This window comes from Takifugu flavidus, chromosome 16 (genome assembly GCF_003711565.1).
Source record: "Takifugu flavidus isolate HTHZ2018 chromosome 16, ASM371156v2, whole genome shotgun sequence".
In the NCBI taxonomy this organism is placed as follows: Eukaryota; Metazoa; Chordata; class Actinopteri; order Tetraodontiformes; family Tetraodontidae; genus Takifugu; species Takifugu flavidus.
The window spans coordinates 10,132,198-10,151,904 of record NC_079535.1 but is presented as its reverse complement, the minus strand read 5'-3'; the positions used below and the strand labels follow the sequence as shown (position 1 = coordinate 10,151,904).

At 47.8% G+C, this 19,707-nt stretch overlaps 1 protein-coding gene across 2 annotated transcripts in view; it reads left to right on the top strand.

Annotated features, from left to right (window-relative positions):
- The window catches only part of arid1b (AT rich interactive domain 1B (SWI1-like)), a 124,550-nt gene extending 106,243 nt beyond the window's left edge, over nt 1-18,307 (top strand). For both annotated transcript variants that reach the window (XM_057058278.1, XM_057058279.1), the window contains 13 exons: nt 4,017-4,153; nt 5,387-5,490; nt 6,945-7,136; nt 7,610-7,825; nt 8,715-8,928; nt 11,152-11,293; nt 11,734-11,903; nt 12,458-12,587; nt 12,704-12,823; nt 12,908-12,983; nt 13,222-13,951; nt 14,461-14,591; nt 15,160-18,307. In XM_057058278.1, the coding sequence (XP_056914258.1) occupies nt 4,017-4,153; nt 5,387-5,490; nt 6,945-7,136; nt 7,610-7,825; nt 8,715-8,928; nt 11,152-11,293; nt 11,734-11,903; nt 12,458-12,587; nt 12,704-12,823; nt 12,908-12,983; nt 13,222-13,951; nt 14,461-14,591; nt 15,160-16,956 (4,159 nt within the window). In that variant the 3' untranslated portion in view covers nt 16,957-18,307. The remainder of the gene's footprint in view (nt 1-4,016; nt 4,154-5,386; nt 5,491-6,944; nt 7,137-7,609; nt 7,826-8,714; nt 8,929-11,151; nt 11,294-11,733; nt 11,904-12,457; nt 12,588-12,703; nt 12,824-12,907; nt 12,984-13,221; nt 13,952-14,460; nt 14,592-15,159) is intronic.
- Nucleotides 18,308-19,707: the final 1,400 nt, after the last annotated feature.

Genomic DNA, 19,707 nt, shown 5'->3' with positions numbered 1-19,707 from the left:
GTTTTTCTCTCTCGCACACTCCTCCATTTACTCTTTGTTCTCCGCTGTCTCCAGCGCAGCATTGTTGTGTTTTTCTTCCTCAGATCCCACTTTAGAACATCTGAGGGAGATCAGGAGGAAATTGGCCTCCGAAAACCTGCAGTTAAAGGCTCCCGTGCCCCATTTGCTCTCCAGATCTCAGCTCGGCAATCGGAAAACATTCAGAGCGAGTTCGTCTCTGTCTGAAGATCGAGATGTTAGTCAGCGCGTGTCTGGACTCGCTGTGTGAGGCATCGATCTCCAGCGAGTTTCCCTGACACCAGCGCCCGACCCGCCATATCCGAGGCTAGTTTGCTGTGATGTCACTGGTCGATTTTTTCTTCTTTTACCCCCAATATCCATAGACGGAAGCGCTTCCCACGACTCAGAGCGACGACCATAATCTTGAATTGGAATCTTGAGACACAACACAGATGGCTGAAAGCAAAACTGGAAATCCAAACTCAAAACCACATTGGCACCAACTTCAAACGGCCACCAAAGTTAAAGGAGAACGCCTCATTTAATTATCCTGAGCTCAGATGAGCTCTAATGCTGTAAGGCAAATTATGCGGCTCCTGTTTGAATCTGTGACACCTTTTTTTTTTTTTCTCCAAGTCACAACCGGCTAATTTTAAATAGAAATGATGGTCAACTTTAAAATCACATTATTCTTTTGAAGAAACCGTGATCGGTTTCTGGAAAACTTCTTGGATGCATCAGTTGTCAAGATTTCTGGGTTAAGACTCTGCCGTGTTTTGTTCAGCTAACACGATTTCAAGCCTGTCGGTGTGGAGGAGGTACAAGTTTGTTGGAAGAGAGGTGTCGTGCGGGACTTTTTCCTGAGCTGTGGATTTTTTTTTAACAGAGAGAAACACAAAGTATTAAACTGTATAAGCTTTTCTTGGCTGCAGCTTCCGGGACAAAATTGGCTTTACAAATGACTTTTCCAGCGCTGCCAGCGACACCCTGCAAAAAGTTCCTGGAGCTATAGGAACAGGCGCCGTCGAAAAAATAAGCATTTAGGAGGAGAAGAGCGAGGCTCAGGGGGGGGGAAAGAGTCGTAAATCAAAAGGAAATTGAAGGGAGAAAAATGTTGGAAGAGGGAAGATGAGAGGAGAGGAGAGTGCTCCCAGGCAAATCCTCCCCAAATAATTCATTTCTGACCTCCTTAGTAAGTAAATGTGCTAAATAAATAAGAGCAGCGCTAGAATGTCAAAAATGGAGGATGCTGCCTGTGGCGCTTTGTCGCTCATAGTCTTGGCAGTGGCGCGAAGCGCTCTGCTTTCATTAGATGGGCAAAATAAATGGCTTCCCCTCCATCCTGAGCTGTTTGATGTTTATAAAAGAGGGGCAGAGTAGCTTCTCTCTGGATTTAATATGTTAAAAGCTACTCTTATTTTTTTAGAGTCTGACAGGGGAGTGATTCATGTCTCCTGAGTGTGTGAGTGTGTGTGTGTGTGTGTGTGTGTGTATGTGTGTGTGTGTGTGGGGGGGTTGAACCAGAAGTTTGAAGGAGCTATAAGCCCAAGCTGCCCTGAGAACAGATTGGGTCCATATATAATTCATGGCCTCCAGCCGATCCACTCCATCCCTCCATCCAGCAGCCTCTCGTTGCCTCTCTACCCATGTTCTCCACACACTCTTGAAAATACTCACACACACACATGAAATTGGGGGAGGGGGGGGCACTCGGCCTCCACACACTCATGAGGCCCCATCACTCGCTTCCTGTCGTCTGGCGGGGTCTGCTGGAGGGCATCACGATGCCCTGTCACAGCCGATGAAGGGCAGAGACGCCGCGACTTCCACACAGACACCTTCAGCTGTTTGGCTGGCACCTCGTAACCATGGCATCCCCTTGGCAACAGCAGCAACTTAACGAGAACACAAGGACGTGTTCAAACATCGACGTTTACACACTCTTTGTGCCCATGGTGTGAAGGTGTCCTTCCCTTCATATGTGAAGTCCTGCTAGAAAAAATAAAACAGGAGCCGTGTGTGTGTGTGTGTGTGTGTGTGTGTGTGTGTGTGTGTGTGTGTGTGTGTGTGTGCCAGCTTCACTATAATGTCCCCTATTTCCACCTGGATATTAATAAAGCATTTCTGATCCAGATTATTATTTAGTACCACACAAGTTATTTTCTTAAATAGCTTAAACCAACCAGCGTAATAAAACGAGCCTTAAATAATTAAATGAAATAAACTTTAAGAGACGCTTGAAGACAACAACCCCAGAGTGAAACTTGGTGTTGTTGCAATGATGTTTCTATGTGTGCGTTCCCTCATGGAGCAGCCATTACCTCCAGCTCTGGGGCCTTGTGAAGAGAAAGCGTCCCCCGTCGGTCCATTGGGGTGCCCCACACACACACACACACACACCCACACATCTGCACACACGTTTCTTCTTTTCCTCCTTTCCCTCCGTTTATCACAGTTCTTCCACCCTTTTCTCTCCCTTCACTCTGTTTTGTTGCTGCAACAGGGTGCTTTTTGCTTTTTCCGAGATGCCCAAGAGCAAGATGAATGTGCTGTGCAGCCCCCCACCCCCTACCCCCCCTTTACCCCGATAGCGGCGCATGCATATATTAAGTGTGATTAAATGCTGTGAAATGCCTCCATCAAGTGCTTTCTAATGGGCTTTTTTATGACATGAATTAGTCATAATGGGAGAGTGCAGCCAAAACGCTCCAACCGCCACCGCTGCCGTTGTTGTTGTTGTTGTTGTTGTTGTTGTTGATTTGGGTACTTCATCGTGCACACGGGAGCCCCCACTTGTATTGCAAACAGGGGGTGAGGGGGTGTTTGTACAGTATGGATAAAGTAGGTTAGCAGGCGGAATGTTGGGGTTTTTTTGTTGTTGAGAGAAAACGTGTGATGATCAAAAGGTAAAATTGACTCACGCGAGGCTTTTTAGGGAACACGTAGGCAGCGATGAAGAACTCTTCCATGTCCCCTATTATTGGAAACCGGGCCCAGATAAGCATGGATTTGATGTGTTTCTTTGCCACGGAGCTCCCCCTGCGCACCTCGGCCCCATAGAAGGATTACATATGTATCATCAGCCGTGCTCTATGACTAATTACATCTGTGAGATGAGATTATGTGGAGGTTTACCAAGCCAATCCCTCCTCTTAGGGTATGTGTATCGCTTCCAACATGAGGTATTACACTGTGCGTCTGTGTTGGCGCGTAAGAGAGAAGGATGCCATTTAGTGGGGAACTGGCTGACATAAATCCAGTCAACTTTTTTCTTCTTTCTACATAAACCGTAAAACACTTTCCTCGGCCAAGAACTCCTCCTCAATTGTGGCCATTTCCCAACAGTTTGTGCCTCGGTTTGTTGTTTCCTTTTAGAATTGATCCCTTCCTGTCAGTTTCTTAGGCCTCCCCATCTTCTCAGTGTTGTTCTCTCCCCATCTCGGTCTCCCCTCGTGTGTTTGTCCTGGAGATAATCTCAATCCAGCGGGAGACTGACCAAACCATTCCAAGCACGTTGTTCCCTTTCTGCCAGCATATCGGTGGCTTTGGACTGCAGACACGAGCACGTGCACGCTTACACAGGTGGCTAACATTCAGCGGGTTGCTGATAAGCCCCTCTGATGTCACTTGCAGCACCATGTCATGAGCTACATTAGAGAGAAAGAGAGAGGGGAGGCTGGGAGGGAGCAGGATTGATCTCTGCCGTCACCATGGAAACAAATAACATGATCCTCTCTGAAAGCACACCTTAATTAGTTAAATTATGACTTGTGGGAGAGGGAGGAAGATGAAGGAACATGTGATGAGGAAAGGAGGAGGAATTCTTTATATCCCGATGCTGCGCGATCAGTCCTCTCATGTCTCGTGATTTTATTTTGTCTTGTTTCATGAAAACAGTAAACGAGCACGGCAGAGACAACCCTCAGCAGATTTCACTGAGACCCGCTTATCTCTCGCCCAACCTGTCGCTCCATCATGAACGTGTCTTCCTCACCTCTCTCCTCTTTCTGTAATAGACACGGGAGTTATCCAGGACCAGGCGTCAGCCAGCCCAGCACCATGGCGACCACCGTTCCCTACAGTCAGCCAACAGGGAACAACAGCTCAGACATGGGGAACGGCCAAGCTCCGGCCTACAGTATGGCACCGTCAGGTACATAAACCGAACCCGAACCCACAGAAACTAGCTTGATGAGGCTCATCTCTATTGTCCCGTAGTGAGAGGCGAGCAAGGACATTAAGAGGTGTGCGCTTAAAAAAAACATCTGCCTCGAGAAAGTATCTTTATTTCCATTCACGTACAGCCTCATTCAGCCCTCTGACAGATACACAAAGGCCCAGACCGAAGATATGACCCCGGTGGTGCTGACTCGTCTCGCTGCAAAGCGTGTCAAATACACGCCGATAAAATAGAGAACCCTTGAAGGTTACCGGGAGAACCACTCGGGATTCACTTACGTGTTTACAGTAAACGTATGGCAGAACTGACTGGCGGCCGCTCCCATTCAGAGCTGGCCAACAAGATAGCAAAAGAAATCAAGAGAATTCTCCGAGTTCACAAAGCTTTTTTTTCCTAGCCGAGCGGGCCCTCCAGTGAGCGTAGATCAATGCGGCGCATCCCTCCTCCCTCTTCCAGCCTCTCGTCCCACTTCATTGTCACTAAAAGCACCTCGGAGAGCGCCGTGGCATGTAAAATGAAAGGCGCCTTTAATTCAAAACCAAATATCAGAATGCATGACATTTGGAAAACTTCAAACAGATTAGAGCACCAAGGTTCCTCAAATGTCATCTGTGTTGCCCCTGGGCTCAGAAAGAAAAAAAAGCGCTTAGTTTTCCCACTGTGCAGCTGCACACAATGGAAACATAAAGGGACGGGCCTTGCATCCAAGGACCCCTTCATTCCGTTAATAAGAATCATGCAGCTGCCGCCAGGAAAGTCAGTCTTTAAGTCCTCTGCAGCGATAAACCTCGCAAAGGTGGGGAAACACAAGACTTCTTTCTCTGTCCTCACCTTCTAGTTCTGCCTCCACGTGGCCCATTTCTCCCAAAGTAACAATGTTGAAGTAACCGAGTTTCTTCAGCGTTGACTTGGAGCTCATTGTGACCTTGACATGTGGAAATGAAATCATACAAGACTCAAACTGATCCTTTTAAGATCTTCTGTACAGCTGTTCGTAAGCTACAATTCAGCCACTTTTAAAGAAAGCGTTCACGTTTGCGTAGAGGAGATCGACGCGAGAGGGCGTGTCCATTGGTGATGACAGCTCGCCTTTAAGTTCCTTGGTCGAACACGATGAGGCGGCAAGAAAAATCCAGTTGCACTGAGTTTTGAATAGCAGTGAGGTTGTTTTTTGGAGAGAAAATAATCTCTTTTTCCTCTGCGAAGGAGCCGTGGGAGCGTCAGGAGATGGGACGACGAGCACAGATGGGAAACCAAAAACGGATGTGAAAGATGACAGCGGCACTACCAACGAACCCCACAAACCAAAGGTGACCTTCGGCGCTTCCCCTCCTCTCTTCTAGGTTCACTCCACCCTTCTGTTTTGCTGTTTTCTTTCTCCTTGCGTATTTTTTAGCGGTGGGAGCTGATCAGCATCTGCTGCCTCAGCACACTGTTTTCCTGTCGTGTTCTCGCCGTATTTAATGATTTGTTTAACATTTACCATTCCTAATGTTTTCCTCGCTTTGTTTTTGCCCCCAGCGGTATTTTCTCTTGCTGATATTTAGGTTGCTGGGGGGGGAAAAAATAGAGATGCGGAGCAGCGAGATCGAGGGCTCGGCATCTGCTGCGTGCACATGTTATATTCATATTCAACGCAGAAAGGGAGCGTGCACCCACCGTTGTCGGGTCATCTTATTTGTCGTGGAGACCGTAAAGCGTTCGCTGCCCCGTCCAGTCAATCACACACTGCATCACACACACTCACAGAGCTCACAATGCTGACTTCTCATTTTGGCCTGCACATGCAGCTCCGCTTGGCTCAGCTCAGCAACAACAGAACGGTGCTCTCTGCCCCCCCCCCCCCCCCCCCCCCTTGTTTTGCTCAACGACGCCTCACCCGCCCACACATGCCTCCATCACTTCCACTACACGTCTTCTCCCTCCAAATCCCTGTCTTTTCTTTTGCTGATTACGGTAGTAGGGCCTTTTGAATTATTTAAGGCAGCCAGAAAAGACCCCCAGTGCTCCCAAAAGAGATGATCTGTCTGCTGGGGGGGAGAGGAGGGAAAGAGGAAGAGTGGAGAGGGAGGTAGATATGGTTTTGCTGACACAACCATTCTGTGCACAGTCCAGAAGCACTCGTCAAGCTGTTGTTCCCTCTTTTGCACTGTCTTTAACACACTGACACACACCGATGGGAGTTAACACAATAATTCACACACATTTCTGAATTTGTAGATATTGATCCCATCACCTGGAACCATAATGTTTTGTTTGTTTGATAGTACTTAACCTCATGGAAGGGCAGTTATATAAGTGCTAAAGTGCCTTTAACATCGTATTTTGATTCTATCTGACAAAAAAGGTAAAAAGAGGTGCCCTTTGACCTTTCAACACAAGTGTAAAAACTCCATACGTGTACAAAAACTGTGTAGGCTGGAAGGAGGAAACAGAAAAGCAAACATTATTCCAGAGATCAGATTATCTTCACAGGTGGGATGTGCAAATTATAGACGTTGATCTTGTACCTCGAAGTTTGAAGTAGAAACAGTGACATCTGCTGACGTGGCAAGATTAATACAGATGTCAAACGTGCAGCTTGGAGACGCTGCGTGCTGCGGTTTTTCTTTTTAGCCATGTTTGTGTCTCGATGTTCTTGATCTTGATGTTAGATGCACGTGTATATATTGGAGGGATATTAAAAGCACCACTGGAGGAACCAGTTTGGAAGATTAGAAACGCTCCATAATGTGACTCACATGTAAAAACTGTTCTTTACCAGCTACAGGACGGCTACAGCAGCAACAGCAGCGGCGCCCCGCAGCAGTGTACATCCCAGCCAGCCACGCCGGGCGGCGCCCTGCCTGTGCCCTCCCCCCTCTCGCCCAGCCCAGCCAGTCTGTCCTCTTATCACGGAGACGACAGCGACAGCATCAGCAGCCCCCCTTGGCCCCCCAAGACCCCTTCCAGTCCAGTAAGAATGGTTATTTAATAGTATTAAATAAGTGTTTCATAAAATGCTGCCATGGGTTGCTGGGTTTTGTCTGGTCACTCAGCCAGCAGCTTACTTAAGAATGTTTAAATATTTGATGATCTTCACTGAGGGAGAAAACTTTAGCTGCAGGCAGTAGCAACACAAGGTTACGTAACATAGTTGCCTTACAATCAAAGCCTCTTGGCCTTTGGTCTTGGCCTATGATTTTTTGGAACATTAAAGTTCCTCCAGAATCGGAATCATCGCCAAACATTAGTCATCTGTCTTTTGGTCACTTACCAACATTTCCTGAAATTTTCTTTAAATTCCGTAGCTCACTTTTCGAGTTGTTCAAAACCAAACGGACGGTTAAAATAACCTCCTTGAAGGCTTTGACACATTTTTTGAAACATTAATGTTGGATGGGAACATCACATTGGTAACAAGCTCTACTTTTTTGGCTCTCTCATTAGAAAACCAACCCCAACTCGTCCGGCGTCAGTGGGGAGCGAATCACGCGGCTGTTCGAGTTTGGCATGGAGCCAGAACGGCGGAGCTGGGTGGAACGATACCTCAACTTCATGGAGGAGAGGGGCACACCCGTCACCCATCTCCCCGCTGTGGGCAAGAAGCCGCTGGACCTCTGGAAGCTCTACGTAGCCGTTCGGGAGATAGGAGGCCTGGCCATGGTAACGTTTGGCGAGCACGTGGGATGGCGAGAGGGAAACAAGCGCACGCGTCAGCCTGCCCGTGCACGTCAGCTGTTTAGCATTCCTCGGCAAAGTGCAGCGTGGCATATGGCGCGCGTGTAAATGCTGAGAGCTGTGCTCCAGAGAACGAGACGGATGAAGTGATAGTCAATATTCCGAAAATGTCACAGTACTTAAGCTGTGAGAAAACTCCGTGTTTGTCGAGCAGCGCGCGATAAAAAAAAAACCCAGCTGACAAAACCTGGCGAATGGTGGCAGTGAAGCGTCAGCAACATAAGGAAATCTGACACATATCTTCCAAAATCCTCCAGTGCATTTATGCTAACTTCGTGGCCTCCCCTGCCCTCCGAATTTCTATTCCAACATTAGGAAATCAGCCGTCATTCCGTGAAAAATACCAGTCATGGGGGTTGATGGGGTTAAACCAGAGCGATATGAGGACCTGCCAAGACCTTGTTTTATTCCTGGAGACATGCAGACGGCAAAAATGGCCTCCAAGCTCCTGGACGTGCACTACTGTCTACTACAGTAATTGAATAATATTAACTAAAGGATGGGAAATGGCCCCAAACACTGAAATGTCCCCAGGATTGTGAAACGATTGCAGTCATTCTATCATGATTTCTCACTAGTTGGGGCTTCTTTTCTGAGGTACATAATATTAACTAGAATCTAAGCAACTGAAATCTCTATTATCTCTGTACTTTTTTACTGTTTAGGTAAGTAGCACAAGAAAAACCCAGCAGATCAGGAATCAGCAACAACAGAAATGATAGCAAGACATGTGCAATGCTAAAAATGTGGAGCTACGGACTTATTTTGATTTGCAGAATCAGTCATATGAATTTCCTGCCGTTCCGCCGCTCAGGTCAACAAGAACAAGAAGTGGCGCGAGCTGTCCACCGGCCTCAACCTGGGCACGTCGAGCAGCTCCGCCAACTCGCTCAAGAAGCAGTACATCCAGTTTCTGTTCGCTTACGAGTGCAAGATGGAGAGGGGAGAGGAGCCGCCGGCGGACGGCAGCGGCGGCATCGCTGGAGGGGACAGCAGGAAGCAGGTCAAGATCCAACCGCCGTCGCCTGGTAAGGCCCGATAAGACGCCAGTTTTGGGGGGGGGGGGGGTAAACTCATCCGTCCGTCGGCAGCCGACACAACAGGTGCTGCTTACAGGCATCTGGAATCAATAGACACAAGCGCACATTCGCACACAGGGGAGATTCAGTGGAAGGTAAACTTATTAGCCGGAGCAACGTTATCCCAACAGATGCGCACATTACACCGGATTAGAGATGGCGCCGTGCGCTCGCGGAGCGGTAAGGTCGCGTCTCTAATTCGCTGCAGAGGTGAGAGAGGCGACCCCGGCTTTTAAAATAGAACATCAGAGCAGGTCAGCAGCCTCAGACGCTGCAGATTGCTTCAGCTGGTGGGTGGAAAAGAGCAGCCGCCTTCATTTTAATACACACACAAACACACAGGAGAGCCCCAAACACTTCACTGACTCGTTCATTGTAAAGTGCATTTCAGTATATTCGGGGTGGGGGTTCACCTCGAAGAGAGCGGGCTTTTAAATATATCATAAATCCAAGCAAACCTGGGATTTGCTGTTTTTAAAGTCAAACTTCTGGACTTTGGGAACCAGGGGTGTGATTAATAACCTTAAAACCACATTACCTCTCTCAAGGGGGGAAAATATTAATACGTGCACTCATACGCAGCATTAAAGTTCCCAAAATGAATCATAAGGCAACCTGCATAAAATGCCTTCTGTGCTTTATTCATCTTTAACTTACGTGTAATGGGTGTTTATAGTGACCCGTCCTCTCAAAAGTGCTGAATCGCAGCAACAGAAATCCCATTATTTACTCTCCGTGTTTTCGTGCCTCCTTGACATCCTGCCAGCCTGTGTAGAGACTGACGGGGTGGTGATGTCATCGAGAATGTGTCCTGCAGGCTGGCAGTGGTGCGTTCGTGTGTGTGTGTGTGTGTGTGTGGAGGCGGTGGGGTGGGGGGTGATTAATGAGGGCTGGAATGTAGAACATAAACAAACCTGACCTCGCCATCACCTTCCATTCACAAAACTGGCTCCACTTACCGACTTCTTCCCCACCCCCCACCCACCCCCCAGCATTCCACCTCCCCCAATTATGTCACCCACTGACACACTCGTCGCCAGCTCTAAAGAGCACACATCAAATACAGTCCCTGCCACTGTTTTTTCTCTCCTCAAGTTGTGAACCAGAGGACATCTGAGCTCATCAAGTTACTTTATTATTATTATTATATTATTATTATTATTATTATTATTATTGTTATTATTATTACATCTCCAACCACTCATCAGAGATGATCTTAACTTAGCTATTATCTATTCGTGTGTGTGTGTGTGAGTGTGTGTTAATGTTAACCTGAAGCGGGAAGATCCCGGGGAAGGTGAAGTATCCCCAACGCCCCTCTTCTGCCCCCCCCCCCACCTCTGTTCATCATCAGGGGATAACTAGCTCTCATTCTCTCTGGCTGCGTCTGCTGCCATGTAGAGGCACGAGGTGTTATTGAATAATTCAGAGTCGTCATCAATCTTTAAAGCTCCACTCTTTTTTATTTTTCCTGTGGAAACGTGCGGTGCAGGAAAAGGCCACCGAGGCTCCTCCAGAGAAAGTCTTCTCATGCTAAATGCTCATTAGGACTCTTTCATATTCTCTCTTTGTCCTTCTTTGTCATCTTTTAGCTGGAAGAGTCCATGTCTTTGGTTAAATCTGCTTCTGGGAATTTAGACTGCTGCTATTTGCTTTCATTTTATCTGGCTGGTTGTAGATCCAAAGAGTCTTTGCGGGGGTTGAGATGACTGCAGCTCAGTCCTCTTTTGATTCCCCCCAGTCATCTGAGCAATATACCATATCCAGAGACACAAGCGCCTGTTTTCCACCTTCCCTCTGACTGTACGCTAAAGCCGACGCTTTCACACCGCTGACTTTAAAAATACGCTAATAGTGTATATGTAGTAAGTCTTCAAACACACTACACCTCCATCTTGGCACAGACAAATCCTTCCCTTCTGCCGTGTGTTATTCTCCTGCCTCTTTCCTGATCTTCTCTTCCCTCACACAGGCTCCCTTTCTCATGTACGGCATCACTCTGCTTTGGCCTTAAGCCCAAAGTTATCGCTTCAACACAGCAACACGCCGCGGCAAACCGGAACCTTCCCTCCGATTGTATCGGAACACGTTTTTACACTTTTCACTGGAGATTTCTGCACTTGACCTTTAGCCGCAATTGCAAGAAATAATAAGGACGCTTGTCTCTTCCAGCTAATTCCTGCGGCTCCCTACAAGGCCCACAGACGCCACAGTCCTCTGGCAGCAGCTCCACAGCCGAGGCGGCGGGGGATCTGAAGCCCCCCACCCCTGCCACCACCCCTCTGGGGCAAGTCACCCCACTGCCCCCCAACAGGTACCATACAGTCATTCCAGTCATAAAAATGTTCTAATTCACTACTGCTGTTCTAGAAAAGCAAAGTTGCTGTCAGTATTGTTCAAAGATGCAGGACAGATATTATCGAGTTTGATAGGTTAATGCATCAACTATATCTTAAACACCCAGTGGCTTCAACATTTTATAAGGGCATAAAGGTACTTAACGTTTCACATCTATATGTGTGTAAATGCTTCACTATGAGTCATTGAAGGCATTTATATCAGCTTCTATTGGCCTGGTTCCAAACACAACACAGGGCTGCGTTTTAAGTAGTTTATTAACTTTATTTATTATGTTTCACAGAGAAAAACATTCTATTTATTGACTCGACGCGGTCCATACCATACCCATATTTTCAGCACTTGCAGCTCATCCACCTCCCCCTCCTCTCTCACCTTCCTCCCCATCTTGTCCAGGAGCAGTGTGAGTGTACAAGACCCCTTCTCAGAGGTGAGCGACCCGGCCTTCCAGAAGCGTGGCACCCCCCTGCCCCCCTCAGCACCTTATCAGCAGGGACTCAGTATGCCTGACATGATGATGAGGATGCAGTATGACACCAAAGACCCCTTCGCCGGGATGAGGAAGAGTGAGTGAGGCCCACGCTGCGACACCATTTTGCATCGACACCAAACCTGTGCTTGTGTCTCCGGTCTCACGTATCAGTATTGACTCGTAACCATGTTTGGTGTGTGTGCATGTGAAGAAAAGAGGTGTTACACCACACCCAACTTCATGGAAAACACAGCAGCTCAGTTTTCATCTCAACTTTGTCCGTCCTTTTCATCCGTCTTGTTTTTCCATCTTTCTTATCCGCCCGGACACCCGCTGAGACGCACCTGTCTGGCCAACTCACGCGGTTCAGTTTTCAGATTGAGCTGCAGTTTTTGAAAGGATAGCGGCTCTTCTGAAGGCTGCAGAGTGTAGCCGGAATGACTAATATGGTGGATGTTGGCTGCATAACAACAGTGGGAGCCTCAGATTAGCTTTAATCAAGGAAAAGGAGAGGACTGAAGGGAAAGGGTGCCACCTGGCGGGCGTCTGGAAAAATTGCGCATTCCTCCATGTTTTGTATTTTTTTTCTTACACATTTAGTCTTTGTTGGACTGTGATGTATTTAACTCTGTTGGTGCACCTTTCCAGTGGCAGGGGCAGATCCTTACATGCCAGGCCAGATGCAAGGAGGAGGCATGCAGGACATGTACGGTCGGCCGCCATCGGCCATGAGTATGAGCCGCTCTCAGTACCCGTATGGACCAGGCTATGACAGGAGGTAAGCAAAGACGTTCCCAGCAGTATTTATTTTATTTTCTTCCCTCTCTGGGGTGACTTATTGTCTACTGCGTGCATGTTGGACCGATAGTGGTCACTGCTGTGTTTGATCCTCAGGCCCGATCACGTCATGGGGATGGAAGGGAGTATGGGGCCTCCTGGGAGTCAAAACAACATGGGTCCCTCGAACAGCGAGAGCAGCATGTACCCCCCCAGCAGATACCCTTCACAACAGAGGTCAGCACCACTGTGTGCCTGTGCGTGTTTGCATGTTTGTCTACAAAGACCTGGGTAAGTGATAGCTCTCTCTCTGCGCTTCAGAAACGATGGTTACAGTCAGCAGTATCCCAGCATGCCGTATGGGATGCATCCATCTGGAATGTATCCGCAGCAACAGGTGAGACGGAGGTCAGCTGTATTTACGTGACAATGCCAAATGGAAGAGTCCGTTTGCAGCATCTGCTGATTTGCATTCCTACCTCGACAGTTTGTAACGAGTAAAGTCATAGCAAACGTTCTTAAATGTGTTATTATATATCATTTTATTATTTGTTATATAAACTAAGTGTTCTACATGATGTCACATTGATGATGTTGTGTGTTCTGTGTGTGTCTGAAACAATAACGCTCTTCAGCACGGCTACAAGCGTCCAATGGACAGTATGTACGGCCCCCCACCCAAGAGACATGAGAGTGACATGTATGGCATGCAGTACTCCAATCAACAGCCAGACATGTACAACCACTACGGCAGCGGCTACTCGGCTCCAGAACACAGACCCCTCCAGGGACAGTTCCCCTTTCCCTACACACGTGACCATATGACCCCCACGGGTCAGAGCCAACACGGTATGATGGGCGGCGGTCCCACCCCAAATCACGCGAGCGACGGTCCAAATATGTGGCCGTCCAGGACCGACCTCGGCTATCCCTACCCCAACAGACAGTCTCAAATGCCGCTGTACGGCTCCGTTGGTAGAGAAGACATGGACGGGCGGCCGAGGCAGGAGCAGTGGCACCGCCAGCCGCCCTACATGTCGTCATCAGGCGGCATGTGTGCTCTGTCTTCACGTCAGCCGTCGTCTTACTCCAACTCTCAGTCCATGGGCAATCACTTGCCCAGAGCACCCAGCCCAGGGGCCTTCCAGCGCTCCATGGACTCCAGGATGTCACCTAGCAAAGCGCTGTTCATGTCACCCATGAAGATGCCCAAACCCAGGATGACCATGATGGGCTCACAAGCCGGTGGGCCGCTCGGTCATTTTCCTCCCAACCTGAGGCAGGACCTCAACTACCCTCCAGGATCGGTGGAGTGCACCATGCCAAATCTCAATCCCAGACGAAAGCTAAACTCCAAGGACACTGGTGAGACACACTCCTCTAATTTGATTGATTATTAAACATTAATACTGCTGAAGTGTATATCCACCAAGTGTATTGTAGAATGTGCTGGTGGTATCAGCATATACCACAGTAGTCATCCTGGAAAGGCTTTGTGGGAATTCAGCTTTAGGGTAAACAAGGAGGGGCCAAATATCGACCCTTGGAGGCTTCCATATTAACACCAATATAGCTTACTCACTGTTTCCTGTAGTTTACATGCAGCAGTGGTGACGCTCTGCTCGCACTGTCTCTGCGATGCCAACTTTCTCCCTCTCTGGCATTTTTGTATAGTTTATCATCACCTGAAGAAAAGGAAGCCCTTTTTCTGCTTGTCATAATTGTCCCACTTTTGATCTCAGCTTTCAGTTTGAAAATTAACACTGATCTCGGCTGTTCAGTGGCCCTTTTATCATGCAGCGTCTGATCTGCATTGTTGATGGCGGGGGAGGGGGGTTTGCACCATTCCAACATTTCTGTGGTTTTAATTCCAGGAACGCCTGAGGCCTGGCGTGTGATGATGTCTCTGAAGTCTGGCCTGCTGGCAGAGAGCACTTGGGCTCTAGACACCATCAACATCCTGCTGTACGATGACAGCACTGTGGCCTCCTTCAACCTCTCTCAGGTAAAAAAACAAACAAAAAAAACCACATTTTCATGACGGAACTGACAAAAGCGACTCATTAAAGTCTCCGGCCTGCTGGAGTCTCTGTGAACTTAATCCTTTCCCTTCACCTTCTTACGAACCCAGTCAGTGGCAGTACGATTACATTTGAACGTATTGATATCAGAATTAAGCTGAATGTCAAATATAGCGTATACATTTGATAGCGTTAAACAGCGAAGTCATTATTTTGATTTTTAAGATCCGACACGTAATGCAAACGCCCTGAAAGAATACAGGTGACCTTTGACATTAGCTAGCCAGAAAATACCAAATGGGGCAGCTAGCTTTCTGTGAATAAAGGAACCGGTTAAGTTGCGTAAGGGAGTAAAGGGAGTCGGTGTATTTAGATTGTTTTCAACATATAGTGGCTGTTATAAATATTGATGATGGGTTTCACAGGAAACAGTAAAACAGAAAATGTACAGATCATTAGACTGTTGTGAAATTGTTGAGAAACTTACGGAACGCTTCATACTGTACATACATGCTTGTAAATGTTGTTCATATGTATTTTCTTTTTGACCAGCTGCCCGGGTTCCTCGAGCTGATCGTAGAATACTTCCGACGTTTTCTGATTGAGATTTTCGGCATCCTGGAAGAGTTTGAAGTGAGGACTGTGGCTCAGAAACACCCTTCAGGCTTTGATCCTAACGAGGTGGAGAAGGTCTCCCCGGACCAGGAATACGCGTCCATCATCCCGCCTGAAGCCGCGTTGGCAGCGGAGACACCGGTGGAGCCTGCAGGAGCTGTTGGGGAGGAGCCTTCCCCGATGGCCACACAGCCAGAGTCGGCACAGGTGAACGGCGAGAAGGAGGAGGAGGCGAGTCTCAAAGTGGAGAAGGAAGAGGAAAGAGAAGGAAATAAAGGAGAGGAGGGCGACAGAACAGAGAGTAAAACTCTAAGCGCTGAGCATGGCGCCAGTAAGCTCGAACCAAAACCTAAACAGGCCAGTAAATATGATAAGCTCCCCGTCAAGATCGTGCAAACAGAGGAGCTGATTGAGGACGCGACGGAGCGCTTAGGGTATATCACAGAGTTCACCACGGGGCTGCTGCACTGGCAGGCAGGCGGGGGAGACTCCACTTCACACATCCAGACCCATTTTGAAGCCCAGAGCCGAGCAGCTGCCAGGTCGGAGGAGAAAACGGAGCAGGAAAGCGAAGAGGTGGACGACGGGAAGGACGCGCCTCTGAAGCACATCGCCGCTACCATAGACGACGTTCTCTGTGCGCGCGTCGACGCCTTGTCGTACGCCCACCCCGCACGCTCCCTGCCATCCTACCCCTTCAGGGTGCATTCGGATGGCGAGCGGGACCACATCACCCTGCTGGAGGACGAGCCTCGGTACCTGGATGAGGCCCCGCTTTGCACCGCCTCTGCCTGGCAGGACTCCCTGGCCAAGCGGTGTCTCTGCGTTTCCAACATCGTTCGCAACCTGTCTTTTATTCCCGGGAACGACTTGGATATTTCGCGCCACCCTGCTCTGGTCCTCCTCTTGGGCAAGCTGCTCCTGCTGCACCACCAGCACCCGGAGAGGAACAGAACGCCCCCCAACCTCCAGCGGGATGAGCAGCGAGAGCGAGGACTGTCGAGCAGCAAAGAGGAATGGTGGTGGGAGTGTCTGAGCGTGCTAAGGGAGAACGCCATGGTCACGCTGGCCAACATTTCGGGCCAGCTGGATCTCTCCAACTATCCGGACACTATCTGCCTCCCCATCCTCAATGGCCTTCTCCACTGGATGGTGTGCCCTTCAGCGGAGGCCCAGGACCCCTTCCCTTCAGCAGCGCCGCACTCCCAGCTCACTCCCCAGAGACTTGTGCTCGAGTGCCTCTGCAAGCTCAGCATCCTGGGCGACAACGTCGACCTTTTGCTCGCGACGCCGCCTTTCAGCCGACAGGAGAAGCTCTTCACCATCTTGGTCCGCTACGTTGGTCAGAGGAAGGCCCAGGTGTACAGAGAGATGGCCGTGGCCGTTCTCTCGCACCTGGCCCAAGGAGACCCCACAGCTGCACGCGCCATCGCCATGCAGAAGAGCTGCGTGGGGAATTTGGTTGGTTTCTTGGAGGACGGCGTGAGCATGGCGCAGTACCAGCAGAACCCTCACAGCCTATTACACATGGGGCATCCCCCCATGGACCCACCCAGCATAAATATGATGTGCAGGGCAGCTAAAGGCCTGTTGGCTATGGCTAAAGTGGAGGAAAACAAGACAGAGTTTGTGTTATTCGAGAACAGATTGTTAGACCTCTCAATTTCATCGGTGCTTAACCCGGGAGTGGCGGCTGTTATTTGCCAAGTCCTCTTCCATTTAGGAAAATCATGACAAGAGGCGAGGCAGGACCCAGACTGAAGCGGACACGATATTTCTGTGGTTTTCTATTTTATTTATCTAAAAGACAGAAATGTTTGGGGTTTTTTTTGTTGTTTTTTTTAAGATTGTCCACGAAAAATAATCTCTATACATGTTGAAATGGTTTGTTGGGAATTTGAAAGCTCATTTTAATACAAGTATTTAATACCTGCTGGTGTTGGTTGCTATGTTTGATATTTTCCTTTGGCGTTTATTTTTGTTTTACTTGTTCAGCCAAAGCTGCCGCCAGAGTTCGGTGCTGAGTTACAGGTTCGTTTTGAGTCATGCAGTGTTTCTCGGTTTTATAGACGCTAATATACTTGTGCATTTCGTTAACGGAGAGTATTTATTTAAAAATGTCACAGTGTACAGTCATTTGTTTTTTGTTTTAATTATTATATTTGGCAATGCTCATGGGGGAGAGAAGTTACTGACTTTTTCAAATTGAAATGTGTATGTCTCCGCCGCTGGAAGATAAATAGTGCAATAGGACCAGAGCGAGTTGTTCCTTTTTCTGAGACGCAAACTTGCTGCAGTGTGCGCTTTTGGCCACAGGGGGGCAGCATTTCACCAGCCAGGCGACTATCAGATGAGTTTAATTTATCAATCACAGCTTCAGTAGGTTCCACAGATGAACTTTGAGTTTCCTGGGCACTTGTGTTATGTCTGTTTTTTTCATCGCTGTGTATATAAACCGTTGTACAGTGGATGCACATGATTCTGTGAGTCATAATCGAGCATCGAGACGAGATGGGACTCAATGACTAATACAACAAATGCTTTTATGGTTGGTAAAATTTGTTATAGTTATACGTATTTTGTTAAAGGGGGTCAAATATTTGAACATGACGGATATACCTGATGTTTCATTGTAAAAACAACTGTATGCATTGTATAATAGCTGAGAAAACAATCGCTGGTGATCAAATGTGGAAGTGCCAGGTTGGGAAGATATCGACACGAGGTTATACGGGGGAAAAAACTCCTTTCTGTTCGTTGCGGTCCTTCATTCACGTCAATGGAGATATTTTTAAATTCGAGATAAAGCTCTGAGAGATCCGTGTGAAAATGAATCTTCAAAATGTCCTCGAAAGCTCATTGTAAAGTTTGCCTTTTTATTCGTATGACTCCACGTGTCTCTTTTATTCAGTATCCACGTTTATACTCTGTGCTGCACATGTCACAAATAAATGTACGGTTAACATCGTTACGCACCGTTGCATTATGTCCAGACAATCTTAGGCCAATAAAACTAACATCATCTGCTTACTTTGGCTGCTTTCTGTTGAGTTTATCCAAATAAACTTTTTGCAGTTTAAAGTGACGTGAATGTTCAAAGAGATCTGTTTTTTTTTTAATACTTTGATGTAGGCCAGAAAAACAGATGAGCAATGAATTCTTCATTTTAATCTTTCACCTGAATCAGCTCTATCATAAAAGATTCAATTTAATCTGTAGACTGGTTTTACTCAGGATAATGGTATTTTTCATCATGATCTGCTTATCTGGACTCAGGGTAAGTCCTTGAACATTGAAATGTCTGTGAAATGTGTCCGTCCAAGTTCCAAAAACACTTATCCCTGAACGGACTTGACATAAAGATGAGATACAGACACGCTCGGTTTGATAAAACGTGGCTTATCAGTGTGGAACCTTTTAAATTTGGTTGTTAAGCAATACCACAAAACTAAAAATGGCCGACATGAACCAAAAAATCACTTCTTTATTATGGCGGATTTTACCAAGAAGCCACATTTAATTGAATTTCCAGTCACTGCTGCAGGCATTTCTCCCTTTCATCAGCAGGCAGGGTCACATAATTCTGGTTTCCAGAGGGCCTGCGGGCTGTTGCTGTTTATTCCCGAATTCCATGAACACAACATTTGCATATGTAACATCAGCCTTAACAGCAGGACAAAAGCTGTAACACAACCTTTAAAGACAATAAACTAAGCTCATCGCTATGGTGATGCTGATTTTGACTGTGTGTATCCCTCATCATCGTCTCTTCAAAGTTCCGCTGACACATTACAAGGCGAAAGTGCAGTTCTTCTTTGTGCCATGTCCAAACCAGCCCACGTGTTGTCCATCTCACCCTGTCTTTTAGCGTTGGCACCTTTTTTATTTCCTCCATCTTCAGCGGACGTGTTTCACGTGGGCAGCCAACCGCCGGAGAAAACCTCCTCTGACGAGCTGAGTCATCGAGGCCCGACAGGATGGAAGCTGCGGCTGACAGGAAGCCGTGCTCCTCGCTGGCCGGCGCAGGTAACCCCGCGCCTCCTGGCTTTTACAGCTCCTGTAGGTCTGGATGAATGAGTGCTGGGAGCGGAGGAGCGAGGACATCTCTGACCTTTTCAGGCCAGAGATGGTAGGAAGGAAGTGTTCGCGGAGACGGGCCACATCCTGAGCTGTTGATACAGGAAACACCGGGCTGTTGGCTGAGTTTAGATGTCAACATGATCCTGCATGAGCAGCCTCCGAGGAGCATGACCCCCTATAATGTCCAGTTTTAGTCCTCATCCTTGTATCTCATCCATTTGTATTTATGGAATCAGTCGGTCGGCCCATAAAGATCCTGAACAAGCGTTCAGTTAAAACGTGGCAGCCGTTCACGCAGTTCACTCAAGATTTGAAGTATTTCTCACATCCCAAGTGTCCTCTTCTCTCCCCAAGATATGTGTGTGTGTGTGTGTGTGTGTGTGTGTGTGTGTGTGTGTGTGTGTG